This window comes from Budorcas taxicolor, chromosome 3 (genome assembly GCF_023091745.1).
Source record: "Budorcas taxicolor isolate Tak-1 chromosome 3, Takin1.1, whole genome shotgun sequence".
NCBI classification, from domain to species: Eukaryota; Metazoa; Chordata; class Mammalia; order Artiodactyla; family Bovidae; genus Budorcas; species Budorcas taxicolor.
In genome coordinates, this window is record NC_068912.1 from 49,641,435 (window position 1) to 49,662,817 (window position 21,383).

General features: G+C 38.9%; 1 protein-coding gene across 1 annotated transcript in view; it reads left to right on the plus strand.

Moving 5' to 3' along the window:
• Window positions 1-7,623, plus strand: part of ARHGAP29 (Rho GTPase activating protein 29) — a 61,211-nt gene extending 53,588 nt beyond the window's left edge. The window contains exons 19-22 of the mRNA XM_052637114.1: window positions 1,561-1,793; window positions 2,996-3,326; window positions 3,457-3,565; window positions 6,045-7,623. Coding sequence (XP_052493074.1) covers window positions 1,561-1,793; window positions 2,996-3,326; window positions 3,457-3,565; window positions 6,045-6,934 — 1,563 coding nt within the window. The 3' untranslated portion in view covers window positions 6,935-7,623. The remainder of the gene's footprint in view (window positions 1-1,560; window positions 1,794-2,995; window positions 3,327-3,456; window positions 3,566-6,044) is intronic.
• The last annotated feature ends 13,760 nt before the right edge of the window (window positions 7,624-21,383 follow it).

The window sequence follows — 21,383 nt, forward strand, 5'->3', positions numbered from 1 at the left end:
ATGTTAGCCCAGGAAACTTTTGATATCTCTTTAACCACATTTTATATGATTCTCAATTGAGAAATGGAGACAGTATTTCCAAATAACTTTTAATCTCACAATGAATCATCCTTTATTTCTTAAAGTCAGTCAGGGAGAGGAAATAAATGGGGTCAAATACTACCAGCTTTCAGTCTTCCCAGGTGGCTCAGTGGTAAAGAATCTACTTGCCAGTGCAGAAGATGCCAGAGATATGGGTTCAATCCCTGAGTCAAAAAGATCCCCTAGAGAAGGAAATGGCAACCCACTGCAATATTCTTGCCTGGGAAATCCCGTGGACAGAAGAGCCTGGCGGGCTACAGTCCATGGAGGTTGTAAAGAGTTGGACATGACTTGGCAGCTAAACAACAACAACATACCAGCTCTTGTTCTGTGCTAGGAATACTATGGGACCAAAGCTTTAGTGTGGAAAGCCATGCTCAGTTCTTACAGTGTTAACAGAATAGCCTTTATTTTACTCAATACTATGTGGAAAGTCTGAAGCTCCAAGAATGACCTTCTTCAGATCCTCAAATGGTAGAGGTAGAAATTGATCTTGATATGCCCTCTTTGGGACCAGCAGGGGAAGCTGGAGAAGTAGGTGCCAACCTCACCACAGATAATGTAAGACATCAGCTAGCAAGAGAGATGGTGTATATTTTATCACCACATAGTGCAGTCATTGAAATCAGTTATGCCAATAGACAGATCAAGGTGGTATGCCTGTGGACAGTTTGAGAGAGGAACTTTATCTTTTGACCTGCTTATGGCAATTAAAGTGGTATTTAAAAATTAGATAACAAAATTTTGGCAGTGTCTTCTTGTGAAGTCATATTGTCTTTTGCTAATCTTCAGTCAGGTCCAGGTAAAACACAAGCACCTTATAGCATTTTGTTCTCTCTGTCTCCCATACAAACAGAAAATAAGTATTTTCTATTTAATTTGATATGTATTGTACATTATCCTGGATTTTTTTCAATAAGATAGCTGAAGATCATGCTGACTTTGGTGCAGTCTTGAATGTAATTGGTATAGAGTATCAGTTTTAAAATCCCATCATGTAGCTTTAGGTTTAGAGTATTACTTGATTAGTAGTTAACTCATTTTTAATGTGGATATGCTTATGGTGACTGTAGCTTGTATATCTGTGGATATACTTGTAGATCACGCCTAGCAAACATACATGCATTTCTTTTTTTCTTGTTCTAGAGTTTAATTTTTTCTCTTCTGGTTGTATTGAGATATAACTGACATACAGCACTGTAGAAGTTTAAGGTGTCCAGCATAACAGTTTGACTTACATCATGAGACGATTATCACAATAAGTTTAGTGAAATCCATCATATGTAGATACAAGGTTAAAGAAATAAAAAAATATTTTTCCTTGTGATGAGACATTACATACATTTCTAACTGTGGATTGACCTTAAGTCCTGTTACTCTAAAAAGGATGTGCTAAACCACTCAGTAGCTATTCAGTAAATTATTAACAGTGAAAAACATGAAAAGAATGATATTTCTAATGTAATGTTATTTCTTTAGCTCCCAGAACCATTTATTTTATTTCGATTGTACAAGGAATTTATGGACCTTGCAATAGAAATCCAACATGTAAATGAAGAACAGGAGATGAAAAAGGATAACCCTGAGGACAAAAAATGGCCCAGTACATCTATAGAAATAAGCCGAATCCTCCTAAAAAGCAAGGACCTTCTAAGACAATTGCCAGCATCAAATTTTAACAGCCTTCATTACCTCATAGTTCATCTTAAGCGGTAAGAACTTTCAATAAGACAGGCATTGATTAATGGGTGGATAATGGGTCAGTTTTTTTGGTTTTGCTTTTATGGTTTATTTTTTTAATTGTGGTAAAATACACATAACAAAAATTTACCCTTTTAGCCATTTTTAAGTGTACAGTTCAGTAGTATTAAGTACATTTCACATTCTTGTGGTATTGTTTTTAGACTGAATATTTCATTTCTAATATGTATGAGGGAAAGGGAGACACTTTGTATATGTTCTTGGAGCCAACATCTTTCCGTATATGTTCTTGGAGCCAACATCTTTCCGTCAGATGCCTGTTCTGTGCCAGGCTCTGGCTGGGGAAATAAGGATGCAAATGTCAGGTTTCTTTCATGTGTTCTGCTGTGAGCTTGAGGGGCAGACCCGCACAGAAGTGCAGTGCAGTGTCATTCTTATTCTGAGGGTACTTTGCTTAGCATGCAGAGGAACATGGGGGAGGGAGTCATGAGTCAGAGACGGTAATCCTGAGCCAAATTTGAAGAATGGTTTGCTGATGTGCAAAGGGGCAGTCCAGGCAGAGACACAGGAGATCACTTTGCTTTGGGGGACATAAAAGAAGTTCAGTTCGGCCACAGTCTAGCAAGCAGTAGCACAAAGTGAGCTAGGTGGAGTCCTGGTAAAGTCATACATGCCTGGCAGATGAATTGACTGTCTTCTTTCTGTACTCACTAAAGGATTTGGGGCCAGGAATTTAACATGGTCAGGTTTGCCTGTTAGGTCTTTCTAGCAGCTATATCGAGAATGGCTTGGAGGAGAGGTACTTAATTACTTCAATTCAGGTCTCTTTGAATAGACAGAGAAATAAAAGGTGGCGAGAACTTGAAGTAAGGCCAGAGCAGTGGGGATGGCAGTGGAGCAGCAGAGAGATCTGTGGGATCAGCTAGGCTTGAGGACTAGCTGTGGGCAGTGAGGCAGAGTTTCCACCATAGGTACCAGGGAGGAGCAGCGTTAGGGGTATTTTTTTTTTCCGCTGGTAAAACTTTACTGATTCCTTCTACTTATTTATATTTAATCCTAATACCGTGAAACCCAACTTGCTGTGTGGTCAGCATTTAAGCAAATAAATAGATCCTTTTCCTAGATTTCAACCCATTTTTCCTCCACCTTTCCCAACCCATAATAAACTGCCATCAAGGAAATCTAATACAGCTTTATGTGTTCTTTGTCGCAGAGTTGTAGATCATTCGGAAGAAAACAAAATGAACTCAAGAAACCTGGGTGTGATATTCGGACCAAGTCTCCTCAGGCCAAGGCCCACAGCGGCTCCTGTCACTATCTCCTCCATTGCTGACTATTCAAATCAAGCACGGTTGGTAGAGTTCCTCATTACCTACTCACAGAAGATCTTCGATGGGTCCCTGCAGCCACAAGATACAGCTGTATGTAGTGCAGGTGGCATCGCATCTCAGGTTGACCAAGGCTATCTTCCGAAGTCTCTGTTATCACCAGAAGAAAGAGATCCAGAGCATTCTATGAAGTCACTGTTTTTCTCTTCAAAAGAAGTGAGTTTTGCGCATATGGAATTATGTTGGAACTTTGTAAAGTTTAATGTTGTAAGTTGAAAATCTTTGAACTGTTTATTTTGAAGTGTGTTTTGCTTCTTCAAGTTTAAAAACTATCTTCTGTCAACAGGATAGCCAAACTACAGAAAGTGAATGCAAAAGTTTTGAATCCACTCCATCATTTGAGGAATCAGAGCGAAAGCAAAATGCATTAGAAAAATGTGATGCATGTCTCATTGGTGAGTGGCCATGTAAAATGCATGCTTACTGACTTAAAACTGTCCCAGTAAACCATGATTAAAAGCCAAGGTGAGTGAAGTTGAAAGAAGTCAGAGGAAGAAAGTTCTTTAGTAAGTGCATCTTTTCCAGACGTTAAGAATGCCTTTTAGTGTACCTTGCATTTATATGAATGCCATTCTTTTCAGTAATCCTTATAAAAAGACATCTTGGAGTTCATAGGGGTGTTTTGTGCTCTTTCTGAAAATTTTTTTTAGTTTTGCAATTAATGTATGTCAAGAATGCAGAAATGTTTTAAGTAGTATGATGATTCATTAGCATCTTCTGTAACCATAGAACATTGTATTGATCTTAATACTTGTAAGGAGTCACCTAGACTCCTCAAATTCAAAAATTTTAGATTCAAAAAACTCAGAAAAATTTTTTTCAAGTGCCTTTTCATATCCCCTGTCATTAACACATTGAGCACACATGGTATTTTTTTATTTCCTTGTCTGTAGTCATTCACTGTATATAATTTTAGTTGCAGCGATTGGTGGCATCCATTTGTGGAAAGGCTTTCGTTTGTTACTGTAATTCTGTACATCACTAAAGCGAACTTGCAGGTTTTTTTAAATGTAGTCATATATGTTAAATTTCATCTGTAATTAAATATTAATGATGACAGCCTGACAAGATATGAAAAGCAATGGAGCCTGCTCTGTGCTAGGCACTGTTCTTATTGTTTGATTCTGTTTATCTGATTTGATCTCAGAAACAGTTCTGTGCTATAATATAGATAGTATTAACCCCTTTCAACCCATAACCTAGTAATCTGAGAGAGGTTAAATAGTGCCAGAGGTCATGCCCCTAATTGATTGTTCAGTATTTGAACCTATGTTGATGATAATTTCACTATTCCATTATCTAGGGCTCCCAGTTAGGAATTTCATTTTTCTAGTGCCTGTACCACTTCATTTATATAATAGATAAATGAACACTTTTCATGATTAGATCATTTAGGCCACATATCATCAAAGATACAAGTAGGATTCCTTTTGACAGGTGAAGACACTGAGGGTCAGCAAGATTGCCTTGCCCAGTGCAAAAGGGGTAGAGTGGAGCTAAATCCAGATGCTGGGCTTCAGAGTCTGCACTCTTATCCATTACACTGTAGTTTTTTCCCTTAGAACTTAAGAATGCACTTTGGTGCCTGCAGTGGTTTGCAAAACGTCCTTTAGGATGTTCTATATACCTGGGGGGAGGACCTGGGAAATCAAAATAAGAGAGCATTGCCCTGGAAGCCCAGGGAAGAGAGGTTCATAGTAAGGAGCTATGGAGGAAGGTCAGATGAGGTGATAATTGTTAAGTCAGTCTGATGGGCTCCTGTCTCCAAACCACTCCTCAGAAGAGGAGCATGAGCAGAGGGCTGGAATTTACCAGAAACTGGGATGTGTTAGGGGAGATGCTGCAAAAAAAGGACAGGGTTTAAAAAAGTTCAGGATTCTAATTTGAGAAAACATGGACCATGGGTCCAGACTTGATAGAAGAGAGAGGGAAGAACATCTGGAAGTGAACAGTGAATAGGGAGAATGGCATTTTCCACTTAAAACTATTCAGCTCAGGATGAATATTATAGTCCATTTATTAATTGATCATATAAGGGCCTCTAAGGTGTTTAATATAATACCTTCTTACTGTGGGTTGAGTATAACTGTGAAAAGCAGATGGAGTTGGAAAAAGCCTTGGGATTCAGCGTATAGTTATATTTGGTTGGTGTATAAATTGGTGTAACTTTTCTGAGGGTAACACGCCAATATCAGCCTGTTGAAATCGTCACAGCCCTTTTAGTCAGCACTTATGGAGAAGGAAATGGCAACCCACTCCAGTATTCTTGCCTGGAGAATCCCATGGACGGAGGAGCTTGGTGGGCTACAGTCCACGGGTCGCAAAGAGTTGGACACGACTGAGCGACTTCACTTTCACTTTACTTTATTCATGGGCTTCCCTTGTGGCTCACCTGGTAAAGAATTCACCTGCAATGCAGAAGACCTGGGTTCAGTCCTGGGTTGGAAAGATCCCCTGGAGAAGGGAAAGGCTCCCCACTCCAGTATTCTGACCTGGAGAATTCCACGGACTGTATAGTCCATGGAGTCATGAAGAGCTGGACACAACTGAGTGACTTTCACTTCACTTGTTCATACATAGCATATAAGCTATTGTACATCAGTAAGGGTGTTTTTTCCCCACAACCTGCAATGAATCTTGTAGCTATTTATTATATTTATTTAAATAAATATAGACTTCTAACATTTTAAATCAAAGTGTACCTTTAATATTTTATGAGTATTTTACTCCTCTGCCTAGAAAACTAAAAAATAACACCGAGAAAATACATGAAGACTCTTGTTTTGAGAGGGTGTTCATCTCTAACTCATTTTGATACTCTTGTTAACTGTATACCATAAAGTTTGATTTTAAAATGAATCTCTTCCTTTACAGACAACAAAGGGCGTTTACTTGTAGACCAAGAACTTGAGTCAGCATCAAGAAAGACAGAAGATGCTTGTAAAACCTCCAGGCTGCCTACTCTGAAGTCCGATAGGGAAATAAATGGTGTTGAGAGGCATCTTCCAAGGACCAGGATTAGACCTGTAAGTTTGCCAATAGACAAACTACTACTACTTGCTAGCTCTCCTACTGAGAGAAATGGCAGAAATATGGGAAATGTAAATTCAGACAAGCTTTGCAAGAATCCTATCTTTGAAGGAGTTAATAGAAAAGACACCACAACTGTTGTTTGTTCTAAATTTGATGGCTTTGATCAGCAGACTCTACAAAAAACTAGGGAGAAACAGTATGAACAAAATGACCTCGCTGCAAAGACTGGAATGATTGTGCCCAGTGCATTCCAGGAAAGAGGTGTGACAGTGAACATCAGGAGCAGTGGGGACCACCCAGTCAGCATCACCCAGCCCAGTAAGCCATACACAGAACCTGTCAGGTCAGCAAGACAGGTGTCAGAGAGACGGTCCTCTGACTCCTGCCCTCCTGCTTCTGTCAGAGCACCCAGGACACTGCAGCCCCAGCACTGGACAACGTTTTATAAACCACCTGCTCCTGCTGCTAGTGGGAGAGGGGATGAGGAGAAACCGGTGACACCCTCCATAGCCGTGCCCCCTGGCACAATGCATGCTCCCCAGGAGCACGTGCTGAAATCAATTCCAGGGTCTGAAAATGCATCGGCTGAGCCTGTGCACCCAGTTAGTAGGCCTGAAGAGAAGGCTGAAGAGCAAGAGCAGCCTGATGTACCCACGGCGTGTCAGAGACCAAGGCTAAAACGAATGCAGCAGTTTGAAGACCTTGAAGATGAAATCCCACAGTTTGTGTAGGGTTGTCAGAATTCAGTTTTTTCTCTTTTTGTTGTTTTGTTTTGTGGTATTGTGTTTGTCTTCTGAAAGAAATTTTTGCCAGGGCCTCTCTTGTATAGGATTGCTAAATTGTGGAGTTAGCTTTTTGTCATTGTATTGTGTTATCCTGTGTCAATTTTGTTGAATGGCAGAATGTTTTGATAGGGCCCACCTGTGCCTCACTGGAATTATATGTATTTTTGAAGTTGTGAATAAATAGACTCTAAAATTTTTTTAAAGTTCAGTTAATTCCCCATAATATGGTCCATTTAAGTGCATCCCTAATATATGATATAGCTCTCAACTAATAGGTGCAATTGAGGGAAATCAGCTTTATTTTTTTGAAGTTGAAACTACATGCTTATTTATAAAAGGAATGTTTCTGAGTGCAAGTGCTGGAAAGATCTTTATTTGGTATGATTGTTTTTTTCACACAATTTTATATTGTATCTTTGACCATTTATGCTTTTGTGGTAAGTGTGTAACATTTTATTTTGCAATTGGTGATTCACTTAACTTTTTCATATTTACATCATGGCCAAAAGGCTTGCAAATCTGTATTTAATTCCATTTTAATTAATTGCCAAATTTTGCATGTGGTAGCCAGCTTAACTGTACAAAGAAAATACATTTAAACATGTTTCTAAGTTGTATAGTTTAGTCATGTCTTATTTGGTTTTAGATAGTACACATTTAATAATTTTTCACTTTTTGGCTTTGTTTTGCATAAACTTTTGTTCAACAGTTCTGAAACTTTTGATATTTTATATAATAGTCCAAAACAATGTTTTAAAATTCAGTGTATTTCCTTTTAATATTATCTGGATTTTTAAAAAAACACTTCTTTTGTTTGAAGTGTTTTCACTTATGAATAATTTTATGTGCTTTTTCTACCTGGATTTATAACTATTGACCATGTATGATTCAGGTGAATCATACAGAGATTTAAAGTTGATTCTAAGAGTATAGTTCAATAAGCCTCAATGTTTGGAATTAGAGAGGGAGTGTAGATGATTGGATATATTTCATTTATATTTCCCAGTTTTTTAGAACTAGCTCAGTTCTGCTAGTTTCTTGGTTTTGTCATTTTGCATAAAATAGGATATAAAAGGGACAAAAAATAAAATAGCCTCTTTTTGTATGTGTGAATTATATTTGTAACAAATGCTTTTGTATGACCATGTTATACTTGATAAAAATATATATATTAACCTGTTAAATTATTTCAAGTTCTTGTGGTTTCTGTGAAATTGTTGCCACTTAGGGTGTAAGACTTTGAGGTTTATTAACCATTGGCTTAGTGGTAAACACTTGAAACTCATATGTACTTTGACTGCAGCATGGAGTGCATTTTATGGGAAGTTGTTTTATATTTTTATATAACATTAAGGACTAGGGAAAAAGAATTACCCACCCTTTTGTATTGGAGCCTTGTTTGTAGTCCTAATTGTTTAAAAAATGTAGAATTGTGTTGGTATGAAAACCTAAAAAGAACATAAGGGCCAATATTTAATTGCGTTCTTTCTGCATGCTATGAACTCTGCTGAGTTCCTTGTAAATTATTTCACGTTTACAGCAGCTTACAATGGGTAGGTAAGTACTTTATTATTCCCATGTTACAGATTTGAAACTGATGTTTAAATCTACTCTGGGTTCCACAGACATAAAAGTTGAAGTCAGGTCTCAAACACAGGGCAGTCAGATCCTGATGTAACATTGGTGCTCTTAACTACATAATTACTAAGTAATATCAGGTAGTGTTTAACAATAGAAAATGCACCTTTGAAAATTTTTAATTGTGGTAGAATATGCATAACATAGAATTTACCATTTTACCAAATGTTAAATGTACATTTCAGTGCCGTTAAGTACACTCACGTTGTTCTGCAACCATGACCACTATCCATGTCTAAACTTTTCTCATCATTTCATTTTGTGACTCAGAAAATGTGCTTTTTAAATTTTTAGATTTTTTTATTCATAATTTTTTCATGATGTTCATAGAGTTTTATGTTTATTTAAAAATTTTTCCCTTTAGCATATAACCCCCCCTAATTCACATCTCAACACTAAGTTATCTTCTTTATTTTTCCTTTGTGGACCAGGTAAAAAGAAGAGTAGGGTACACTGCAGGTTGCTTCCCTGGTGGCTCAGTGGTAAAGAATCCGCCTGCCAGTGTAAGAGATGCAGGTTCAATCCGTGGTTTGGGAGGATGCCCTGGAGAAGGAAATGGCAACCCGCTCCAATATTCTTGCCTGGGAAATCCCACTGGCAAAGGAGCCTGGTGGGATACAGTCCATGGGGTCACAGAAGAGTCAGACACGACTTAGTGCCTAGGCAACAACACCACCACAGGATAAAGTCCTCAGGTGGGATATCCCTTAGGCTAATCCTACTAGAAACTACTAGGAAATCACATCCAGGTTTTCAAGTCTTTTATCTCTTTTCCTAAGGAGCACAAAGCGGATACAGCAACTCGAAATGGAATGTCATGAGTGACCTGTACCTTCTGCCACATTTGTTTAAGGAATACCAGCTGGTGACCTTTCACTCAGTAGAAAATGTACTTTTAAACTCTTGCTCAGTTGTGTCCGACTCTTTGAGACCCCATGGACTGTAGTCCACCCGGCTCCTCTGTCCTTGGAATTTTCCAGGCAAGAATACTGGAGTGGGTTGCCATTTCCTCCTCCAGGGGAACTTCCTGGCCCAGGGATCGAACCCGGGTCTGTTGCATCTCCTGCGTTGGCAGGCTTATTACTGCATAAACTCTTAACTTTCTTTCAATCTGCTGGGACAAGCCAAAGAGTATTTCATCAACAAGTGGGCTCTCTTGTTTCCCCTCAATTTTTAAGCCTCACAAGTTAGAGTTCCACTTTTGGCTCCTGTCTGTCTTGAGGGCTCTCTGGCATCTTGTCCAGCTGAAGCTATCAGTCTGTAGATGTTTTGTGGTTTCCTAGGACATTAACAAGTATCTCTTGGGATGTTGCTGTTTCCAGAGTACCTACAACATCCACTATGCTCTGCTACCCAGTAATGTGGTGGCAGTCATTCATTAGAACTTGTTTTATGTCACATGGAAAGAATGTGAGCCTAGGGAAAAGGCAAGAGTTGGGAGTCCTTTAAGAGCTGCCAGACCACCAGAAAGCTTGTGGAAAGCATACTGTTCAAGATTCTAAGAAGTCATTTGTGAAGGGTTGATCATAACTTCCCTAGATAGACTTGTTTTACGATGGTGTGAGCACTCACATAGAGCCAGACATCCTGGAATGTGAAGTCAAGTGGGCCTTAGGAAGCATCACTACAAACAAAGGTAGTGAAGGTGATGGAATTCCAGTGGAGCTATTTCAAATCCTAAAAGATGATGCTGTGAAAGTGCTGCACTCAATATGCCAGCAAATCTGGAAAACTCAACAGTGGCCATAGGACTGGAAAAGGTCAGTTTTCATTCCAATCCCAAAGAAAGGCAATGCCAAAGAATGTTCAAATGACCACACAGTTGCACTCATCTCACACACTAGCAAAGCAATGCTCAAAATTCTCCAAGCTAGGCTTCAACAGTACATGAACCATGAACTTCCAGATGTTCAAGCTGGATTTAGAAAAGGCAGAGGAACCAGAGATCAAATTGCCAACATCTGTTGGATCATAGAAGAAGCAAGAGAGTTCCGTAAAAAACATCTGCTTTATTGACTATGCCAAAGCCATTGACTGTGTGGATCACAACAAACTGGAAGATTCTTAAGAGATGAGAATACCAGACCACCTTCCCTGCCTTCTGAGAAATCTGTAAGCAGATCAAGAAGCAACAGAACCGGACATGGAACAACAGACTGATTCCAAATTGGGAAAGGAGTCCAACAAGGCTGTATATTGTCACCCTGCCTATTTAAGTTATGTGCATAGTACATCATGAGAAACGCTGTACTGGAAGAAACACAAGCAGGAATCAAGATTGCTGGGAGAAATATCAATAACCTCAGATATGCAGATGACACCACCGTTATGGCAGAAAGCAAAGAACTTAAGAGTCTCTTGATGAAAGTGAAAGAGGAGAGTGAAAAAGTTGGTTTAAAGCTCAACATTCAGAGAACTAAGATCGTGGCATCTGGTTCCATTACTTCATGGCAAATAGATGGGGAAACAATGGAAACAGTGAGAGACTTTATTTTGGGGGGCTCCAAAATCACTGCAGGTGGTGACTGCAGCCGTGAAATTAGAAGACACTTGCTTCTTCTAGACACCAACCTAGATGCATATTAAAAAGCAGGGACATTACTTTGCCAACAAAGGTCCATCTAGTTAAGGCTATGGTTTTTCCAGTAGTCAGGTATGGATGTGAGAATTGGACTATAAAGAAAGCTGAGTGCCAAAGAATTGATGCTTTTGAACTGTGGTGTTGGAGAAGACTCTTGAGAGTCCCTTGGACTGCAACGAGATCAAACCAGCCATTCCTAAAGGAAATTAATCCTGAATATTGATTGGAAGGACTGATGCTGAAGCTGAAACTCCAATACTTTGGCCACCTGATGCGAAGAGCTGACTCATTTGAAAAGACCCTGATGCTGGGAAAGATTGAAGGCGGGAGGAGAAGGGGGCGACAGAGGATGAGATGGTTGGATGGCATCACTGACTCTATGGACGTGATTTTGAGTAAACTCTGGGAGTTGGTGATGGACAGGGAGGCCTCGTGTGCTGCAGTCCATGGGGTCACAAAGAGTCAGAGACGACTAAACTGAACTGAACATGCTGAGAACTTAATTAGAATTTATGTGTATTTAAAATTACTTTGAGTGCACATTTTAAATTACTTTTGGCAACAGAGATGAAGATATGAACCTTGAAAGGGACTTGTTGCCTAGAGGTCTCAAAAGCAAATAGAATCATACATTCTTGATTTTAAAAATTTGAAGAATTGACAAAATACACAGAAGATCTTTGTGGAAAAAATTTTAGACTATATCAAGAGGCATTGAAGGAGGTCTTAAATGTTATAACATTTTATAACTTATATATGGATTGGAAGTCACAATATTGTAAAGATATTCATTTACCTTATTGATAGATTCATTGTGATCCCATCCAATATAATTTTTGAACCATCTCAAGGTTGTATAATGATGCCCCATTAACACTGCTTGAGTGATACTTTCTTAAAACAAGAATACTCGTGCATAACCATAATATGACCATCAAAATCAGATTAACATTGACATATGGAAACGGCAAACAGCTCCAGTATTCTTGCCTGGAAAACCCCATGGGCAGAGGAGCCTGGCAACTACAGTCCGTGGGGCCACAATAATGGACATGACTTAGCGACTAAATCACCATGACTTCTAACCAACAAACCACATTCAGATTTTGCCAGTTGCCCCAATAATGTTCATCTCTGCTCTAGCATCCCACCTAGTCCAGGATCTCATGGTGCATTTTAGTTGTCCTTTTTTCCTCTTCAATATGAAACAATTTTTCAGTCTTTTCTTTCATGACTTTGACACTTTGGAAAAATATAGGCCAAGTACTTTGTATAAATGCCTCTCAGTTTGAGTTTATCTAATGTTTCCTCATGATTAAACTCAGGATATATACATTTTTTCCCCCCCAGAAATACCACAGAAATGGTGTTGTATTCTTTTCACTATATCATATTAGGTAGTGTACCATGTAAAGTTGTCCCATTGCTAATAATACTAACTTTGATCACTTGGTTAGGATAGTGTCTTTCAAGTTTCTCCACTGTAAACTTTAAAAGAACTTTGTGAGAAGATACTTTGAGACTGTGTGAGTGTCCTTTTTCTCATCAGATTGTCACCAGTTAGAGTCCAATAACACTTCTTGCCTGAATCAGTTATTACTATTGTGGCTGTCAAATGGTGAGTTCATTCTTTCTTATGTTTTGACTGATGTTTGCTCATTTGTTTATCCATCTCTATTAGCGGACTCAGATTCCTGCTTTATACAGTAAGTCATTTATTTTGATACTGAACTTTCCCTAAACTTGGTCTCTTGAAATTCAAGCTCACGTCTCTGTCCTTTTGACTCTTGAAGCTTTTATTTTTGGCGCATCAAGGTGTCCCAAGCTTAAAGTATTTTTTTCCCCTCCTGCCTTAGTCATACTTCCAAGGACCTCTGGTTCCTTTAAATGGAGAGTAGTATATGGAAACCAAGAGCTGAGAAGTACTTCTTGCTACTCACAAGTCATTGGTTTTAAGCATGATTGATGGACAGATTAAAAAGATACATGCATGTATACAGTATATGTATTTCTGTCGTATAAATTGAAACCCTTGACTTCATATTGATACCTTCATTTCTAATTCAGTATGTCAGGGTTTAATCTAGTCTTTTCCTTTCTATACTTGTAACTCTTTCTCTCATAGTGAAAAACCTGACTCCATAATCCTAAATACATTATTTGCCTACTCTTCATGTTCCAGCCCCCTGCCAGCACTACCTGCTGCATTGATTCACTAGCCCCAGATATGTCAAGTAAGTCCTCAGCCACTGCTGCACTGGTCCTGACCACACTGCTCCCTAACATGCCACTCAGAACCCTAGCTTCAACTACAAGGAAGACCAGGCCAGCTGAATCCTTGACTCCAGTGATGTCAACCCTAACCATGACATTTTAATTCCAGATCTTGGTCATCTGTCTGAATTGACCCCAACCTAAAAGGAAGGAAGGGACAAATTCATGATCTTTTGATAAAAAGCAGCTATTAAAGGCTGTACACTATCACTCTACTTATTTAACTTATATGCAGAGTATATCATGCAAAATACTGGGCTGCATAAATATCAAGCTGGAATCAAGATTGCTCGGAGAAACACCAACAACCTCAGATATGCAGATGATATCACTCTAATGGCAGAAAGTGAAGAGGAACTAAAGAACCTCTTGATAAGGGTGAAAGAGGAGAGTGAAAAGCTGGCTTGAAATTCAGCATTCAAAAAACTAAGATCATGGCATCCAGTCCCATCACTTCATGGCAAATAGATGGGAAAAAAGTGGAAACAGTGCCAGAATTTATTTTCTTGGGCTCCAAAATTGCTGTGTACAGTGACTGCGGACATGAAATTAAGACACTTGCTGCTTGGAAGGAAAGCTATGACAAACCTAGACAGCATATTAAAAAGCAGAGACATCATTCTGCTGACGAAGATGTGTATAGTCAAAGAGAGCCAGTAGTCATATATGGATGTAAAAGCTGGACCATAAAAAAGGCAGTGGCACCCCACTCCAGTACTCTTGCCTGGAAAATCCCATGGATGGAGGAGCCTGGTAGGCTGCAGTTTGAGGGGTCGCTAAGAGTCAGACACGACTGAGCGACTTCACTTTCACTTTTCACTTTCATGTATTGGAGAAGGAAATGGCAACCCACTCCAGTGTTCTTGCCTGAAGAATCCCAGGGACAGCGGAGCCTGGTGGACTGCTGTCTGTGGGGTCGCACAGAGTCGGACATGACTGAAGCAACTTAGCAGCAGCAGCAGCAAAAAAGGCTGAGCACTGAAGAATTGGTGCTTTTGAATTGTGCTGAAGACTCTTGAGAGTCACTTGGACTACAAGGAGATCAAATCAGTCATTCCTAAAGGGAATCAATCTTGAATATTCAGGACTGAAAGGACTGATGCTGAAGGTGAAGTTCCAGTACTTTGGCCACCTGATGCAAAGAGCCGACTCACTGGAAAGGACTCTAATGCTAGGAAAGATTGAGGGCGAAAGGAGAAGAGAGTGGCAGAGGATGAGATGGTTAGATGGCATCGCCAACTCAATGGACAGGAATTTGAGCAAACTGGGAGATAGTGGAGAATAGAGGAGCCTGGCATGCTATAGTCTATGGGATCTCAAAGTCAGACACGACTTAGCAGCTGAACAACAGCTATTAAATATTTGTTTATTGAATTAACTAGGAAAAGTTTAAAAATGAGTTATTATACATACTTACCAGAAATGTCTAAACATGGATTTATTTATGAACTACATATAAAGTTTTAAATTATGATTTTGCTTTTTGTCTCAAAATACTTGGGAATAATTTTAAAGTATTAGTATTTCCTGTATAACTAAACCATATCACATATTTTGCTGTTTCTTAAAATCAACCAGTTTAATTACTCTGCATACATTAAATTAGCATACTTTTCAGAAGATAGAGTAAAAGCAACTAATTGTCCATGTTTCTGAGTTATATGTTTTATTTGGATTCTTTGTCAGCTTTTAAGTAAGCAGCAAATAAATAATATTCACACAGCACATGGAAACCTGGCATAATTGTTCTGCCCACTCACTATGCAATATCATGTCTTCCTTATAGTGTTGAAAGAATTGAAGGGATGGAATAGCACTGTGAATAGATCAGTGAGCTTTTCATTGTCTAAGGAGTGCTGATTAATAAGTGAATATGGCTCTAAAATTTAAAAATTTAAGAGACTAAGTGTGGTAAGATCTTATTTACTATAGTAGGCACAGAGCCTAGAGTATAATAGTTGCTGTCTTCTAAATCAATTTTCTATATCTTATTTCACATCAGAAATCTGCTTTTTGAGATCCAAGGAAATAAAATTTTTCTTATATCCAACTATTTTCTTCCGAGTTGTGACTAGTCAATTGCCAGTCAAATCAGAACATGTAGTGATTAAACACAGGAGAAAGCAGTGAATCTTCCATCTACAAGTTTAGATACATACTTAATAATTCAGAATCAGAGTTTCAAATGATTTTCTGTTTTAATTGACTCGTAAATGCATAAGTATGTATATGGGTGTATGTCACATATAAAGAATAATTGTAGAATGAATTCCCATTAACCCTCAATCCCCTTTATAGAATGTTAAGAAGCCACCAGAGCCCCCTCCCTGATCATGTGACAGTCACTCCCTCTCCCCTCCCAGGTGTAACTGCCATCTTGAATTGTTAATCATTCTCTGACTTTTTAAAAAAATTACTGTATAATCCATGTATTATGTAATTTTGCCTGTTTTTGAAGCTTTTACGAAAGTAGAATCATGATTGATTCTTTTGTGGCTGGCTTGCTTACATTCAACCTGTTTTAGGGATTAATTCATGTAGATGTTCGTAGCTGCAAACATGTTTCCTGTTTTTTTTTTTAAACTGAAGTGTTCCTGTGGAAAATACATATGATTTAGTATTCATCTAACCACCAATAGATATTTCATTTGCTTCTGATTTTTCATCGCTATCAACAATGCTGCACTGAAAACTTAGTCTTTGCTTTTTTTTTTATTTCACTTAAAAAAAATCTGTTTTGTCATTATATCATTTAATCATTACCATAGCAGGTATTCTTAACTGCCTTTTTTCAGATGAACAAATAAACTTCAAAGAGATTAAAAAACTTATTACTGGTTATAACCTAATAAGAAAAGGTAATGAGACTTGAGCCCAAGTGTCTTTATTTCAGGCTTCCCGGGTAGCTCAGCTGGTAAAGAATCTGCCTGTGATGCAGGAGACCCCAGTTCAATTCCTGGGTAGGGAGGTTCCCCTGGAGAAGGGATAGGCTACCCACCCCAGTATTCTTGGACTTACCTGGTGGCTCAGATTACAAATTCTGTCATTTCTTAATTATTTCATCTTCATTTTTTCAGCCAAAAGCTGTGACATATTGTGTATAAAAGTTTTCAGGCTTTTATATTTTTGTTTCTAATTGCTAGGATATTGAAGTTTCGGGTTATCATATCCCAACATCAAGGTCATTTGTGAGTGTATATGTATGTGTGTGTTTTATTTATTTGGTTAAAACGGGTCTAAAATTGCTGAAATTTTCCTGGGTTATAGTGAGTTTTGTAGGCAAATTTTGCTGATAATGAGAGAACAAAAGAGCAGATAACAAAAAACAGTTCTACCCCTCCACACTCCATCTCAAAAGAGTAGTTTGGAAAACAATTCTGTAATGGAGAGCTGCTGAGCATTCTTTACATAGAGAGAATAGGGTTTGCCTGAGATCTCTTACCATCTGCTTGTAATGGGGGAAGGAGTCAGCAGTACAGGTGAGAAATGGGCCCTAAATTAAGCCACTGGCTATGGGGATGATGACCTAAATTCCAACTTATTTTTAGGAACATAACTGACAGGGATTAGGGACCCATCATGAATGTGGAGTTGGTAAAGGTTGAGGATGGACTTGGGCTGGGTGGAGAAAGACGTACTTAACCTGGAAGCCAGAACATAATACCTCTCTTCATTATCCTAAGTGAAAACAATTTAAGTTAAATATCTTACTTGCTCCTTTAGAAGGATACATTTCCATCACTGGGTGTTAAGCAGAAGCAAATTTCATTTCAGTACACTCCAAGGAAGTCATTTTATCATTAGAATTTTTTTCTTTAACTTTACAATATTGTATTGGCTTTGCCATACACTGACATGAATCTGCCATGGGTGTACATGTGTTCCCCATCCTGAACCGCCCCCCCTCCACCTCCTTCCCCATCCCGTCCCTCTGGTTCATCCCAGTGCACCAGCCCCAATCACCCTGTATCATGCATCGAACCTAGACTGGCAATCTATTTCACATATGATAATTTACATGTTTCAATGCCATTCTCCCATATCATCCCACCCTTGCCCCCACCCACAGAGTCCAAAGGACTGTTCTATACATCTGTGTCTCTTTTACTGTCTCGCATGCAGGGTTATCATTACCATCTTTCTAAATTCCATATATATGCGTTAGTATACTGTATTGGTGTGTTTTCTTTCTGTCTTACTTCACTCTGTATAATAGGCTCCAGATTTTGAATGGAATGCATTAATTTGTGATTTGCTGAGCTTGCCCAAACTGGAAAAGTGTTCAAGGCAAAAACAAAATAGCCTCCTACTAGGATTGTTACTAGGGAGGAAATTGGGCTAGATGATCTGTAGTCTTTTCAAACTCTGATCATGATTCTGTGACCTTGAATTTAAACTGAAGGAGATGTTTATTGGTGCTGAAAATCCTAAAATCACTGCATTAAGAGATTTCAATATTTTCAGTATGCCACTGTTCTTGATGTCAGCAAACAAGCATTTAAACATTACCTACAGGACAGAAAGTGAAGAAGAACTAAAGAGCCTCCTGATGAAAGTGAAAGAGGAGAGTGAAAAAGTTGGCTTAAAGCTCAACATTCAGAAAATTAAGATCATGGCATCTGGCCCCATCACTTCATGGCAAATAGATAGGGGAAAAGTGGCAGACTTTATTTTGGGGGGCTTCAAAATCACTGCAGCCATGAAATTAAAAGACACTTGGTCCTTGGAAGAAAAGCTATGACCAACCTAGACAGCGTATTAAAAAGCAGAGACATCATTTTGCCAACAAAGGTCCGTCTAGTCAAGGCTATGGTTTTTCCAGTAGTCATGTATGGATGTGAGAGTTGGACTATAAAGAAAGCTGAGCGCCAAAGAATTGATGCTTTTGAACTGTGATGTTGGAGAAAACGCTTGAGAGTACCTTGGATAGCAAGGAGATCCAACTAGTCCATCCTAAAGGAGATCAGTCCTGAGTATTCATTGGAAGGACTGATATTGAACTTGAAAACCCAATACTTTGGCCACCTGATGTGAAGAGATGATTCATTTGAAAAGACCCTGATGCTGGGAAAGATTGAAGGCAGGAGAAGGGGATGACAGAGGATGAGATGGTTGGATAGCATCACCAACTCAATGGTCATATGAGTTTGAAGAAACTCCGGGAGTTGGTGATGGACAGAGAGGCCTGGTGTGCTGCAGTCCATGGGGTCACAAAGAGTCGGACACAATTGAACTGAACTGACTGACCTACAGGACATCCTTAAAGTGCTAGGGGAAAAAATGTTAACTAAAAGTTCTATATAGAGTTTAAAATATCTTTCAGATACAAAGATGAAATATAGATGTTTTTGGCAAACAAAAAGGAGAGTTGGTCACCAGCATGCCTGTGTTAATCAAAATTCTATAGAGAGGTCTTTAGTCAGAAGGAAGCTGATCCCATATGGAAATACAGAAATGCAGGAAAGAATGAGGACTGCTAGAAAGGTTGAATATAAATGAATATTGACTTAATAAAAATGATAGTAATGTGGAGTATAAAATTTATATAGAGTTAAAATATATGGCAACAATAATGGAAAAGTAAAAAAATGGAAGTATGGATTTCCAGCATTATCAGGGGCAAATGTACTAATTTGTAATAAATGCAGTCCAGATGTGTGTTGTAATGTTAAAAAGAATGGTAAAATAAAGGGAGAGGGAAGTGAAGTATTAGTATTGAGTAATCCAGAAGAAGACAGAAGAAAGTAAATGAAAGAGTGCATCAAATGGAAAGCAAATCGATGGTAGATATGAAAGCACTTAAATCAGTGGTTATGTCAAATGAAAATAGACTAAATACTCCAAGCAATAAGCTAGTGTTATCAGACTATGGAAGAAAATAAAACCAATGTATTAATACATCCTGTTTACAAGAGACGTAACCTTAAGATGCACAGAAGGTACAAGGATGGAAAATGATAAACCATGCAACTACTAATGGAAAAACAGATGTAGCTATACTGCTGCTGCTGCTACTGCTAATTTGCTTCAGTCGTGTCCCACTCTGTGCAACCCCATGGACGGCAGCCCACCAGGCTCCCCCGTCCCTGGGATTCTCCTGGCAAGAACACTGAAGTGGGTTGCCATTTCCTTCTCCAGTGCATGAAAGTGAAAGTGAAATCACTCAGTCATGTCTGATTCTTGGCTACCCCATGGACTGCCGCCCACCAGGCTCCTCCATCCATGGGATTTCCCAGGCAAGAGTACTGGAGTGGGTTGCCATTGCCTTAACTCTCCCTGTATTCAAATATAATTTACATTTGAAACATCAATGTAATTTTCCACCTTGGTTTCTTAAAGGGAGAAAAACATGATTATCTCAGATGCAAACTGAAAAAAGGATTTGATGAATTTCAACATTTATGATAAAAATTAATAGCAAACTATGAATTATTGAGTCACTAAGTCATGTCCAACTCTTGTGACTCCATGGACTGTAGCCCACCAGGCTACTCTGTCCATGGGATTTCCTAGGTAAAAATACTGAGTGTTAGCCATTTCCTTCCCCAGGGGATCTTTCTGACTCAGGGATCAAACCCATGTCTCCTGCACTGCAGGCGGATTCTTTTCACTGAGCCACCTGCAGAAGCCCTAAACTGTGTATGCTGCTGATGCTGAGTCGCTTCAGTGGTGTCCGACTCTGTGCGACCCCGTAGACGGCAGCCCACCAGGCTCCGCCGCCCCTGGGATTCTCCAGGCAAGAATACGTGCGGGTTGCCATTTCCTTCTCCAATGCATGAAAGTGAAGAGTGAAAGTGAAGTCGCTTAGTCGTGTCTGACTCTTCGCGACCCCATGGACTGTTGCCTATTAGGCTCCTCTGCCCATGGGATTTTCCAAGCAAGAGTACTGGAGTGGGTTGCCATTACCTTCTAAAACTTCCCTAAACTGATAGAAATACAGATCTATTTAGTGGTAAAACACTGAAAGTTTTACCCCTGAGATAGAATACCCGCCGTTACTACTTCTATTCAACACTGTTCTAGAGATTCTAGACATGCAATAAAGGGGGAAAAGAGAAATGAAGGGCATAAAGATAGAAAAGGAAGAAATAAAATAACTATGTTTGCAGATGATATCTAGTTATGTACACAGAAAATCCAAATGAATTTACCAACTATTAGGAAGGAGATCAGCCCTGGGATTTCTTTGGAAGGAATGATGCTAAAGCTGAAACTACAGTACTTTGGCCACCTCATGAGAAGAGTTGACTCATTGGAAAAGACTCTGATGCTGGGAGCGATTGGAGGCAGGAGGAGAAGGGGACAACAGAAGATGAGATGGCTGGATGGCATCACTGACTCGATGGATGTGAGTCTGGGTGAGCTCTGGGAGTTGGTGATGGACAGGGAGGCCTGGCGTGCTGCGATTCATGGGGTCGCAAAGAGTTGGACACGACTGAGCAACTGAACTGAACTGAACTAAAGTAAATTTAACAACCTTATCAGGTCAGTACTCAAAAGTCATTAATATTCATATATAAACACCAAATAGAAAATGGAATTTAAAATTAAAACATTGATGAGCTAGGAAATCTACCATGGGATATGTAGAGATGATTATACATTGAAATAATCAATACATATACATTTGTATGTATAGGTATATACATATACATAAACTGATACATATACATACACAAATATATTTGATACAATTTAAAGAATTAAACGGGGATATGCCATTTTCGTGAATTGGAAAATTCAATATTATGAAGATTGGAGTTCATTTGGAGTTCTCACCAAACTAGTCTGTACATCCAACTCAGTCTTCTTTATTTGTGTTAATTTTTGACAAATATGCCTTAAGATACTTCAATTAAGATAGTGTCATGATCCCCAGAAAAGCAGAGCAGGTGTTTTGAA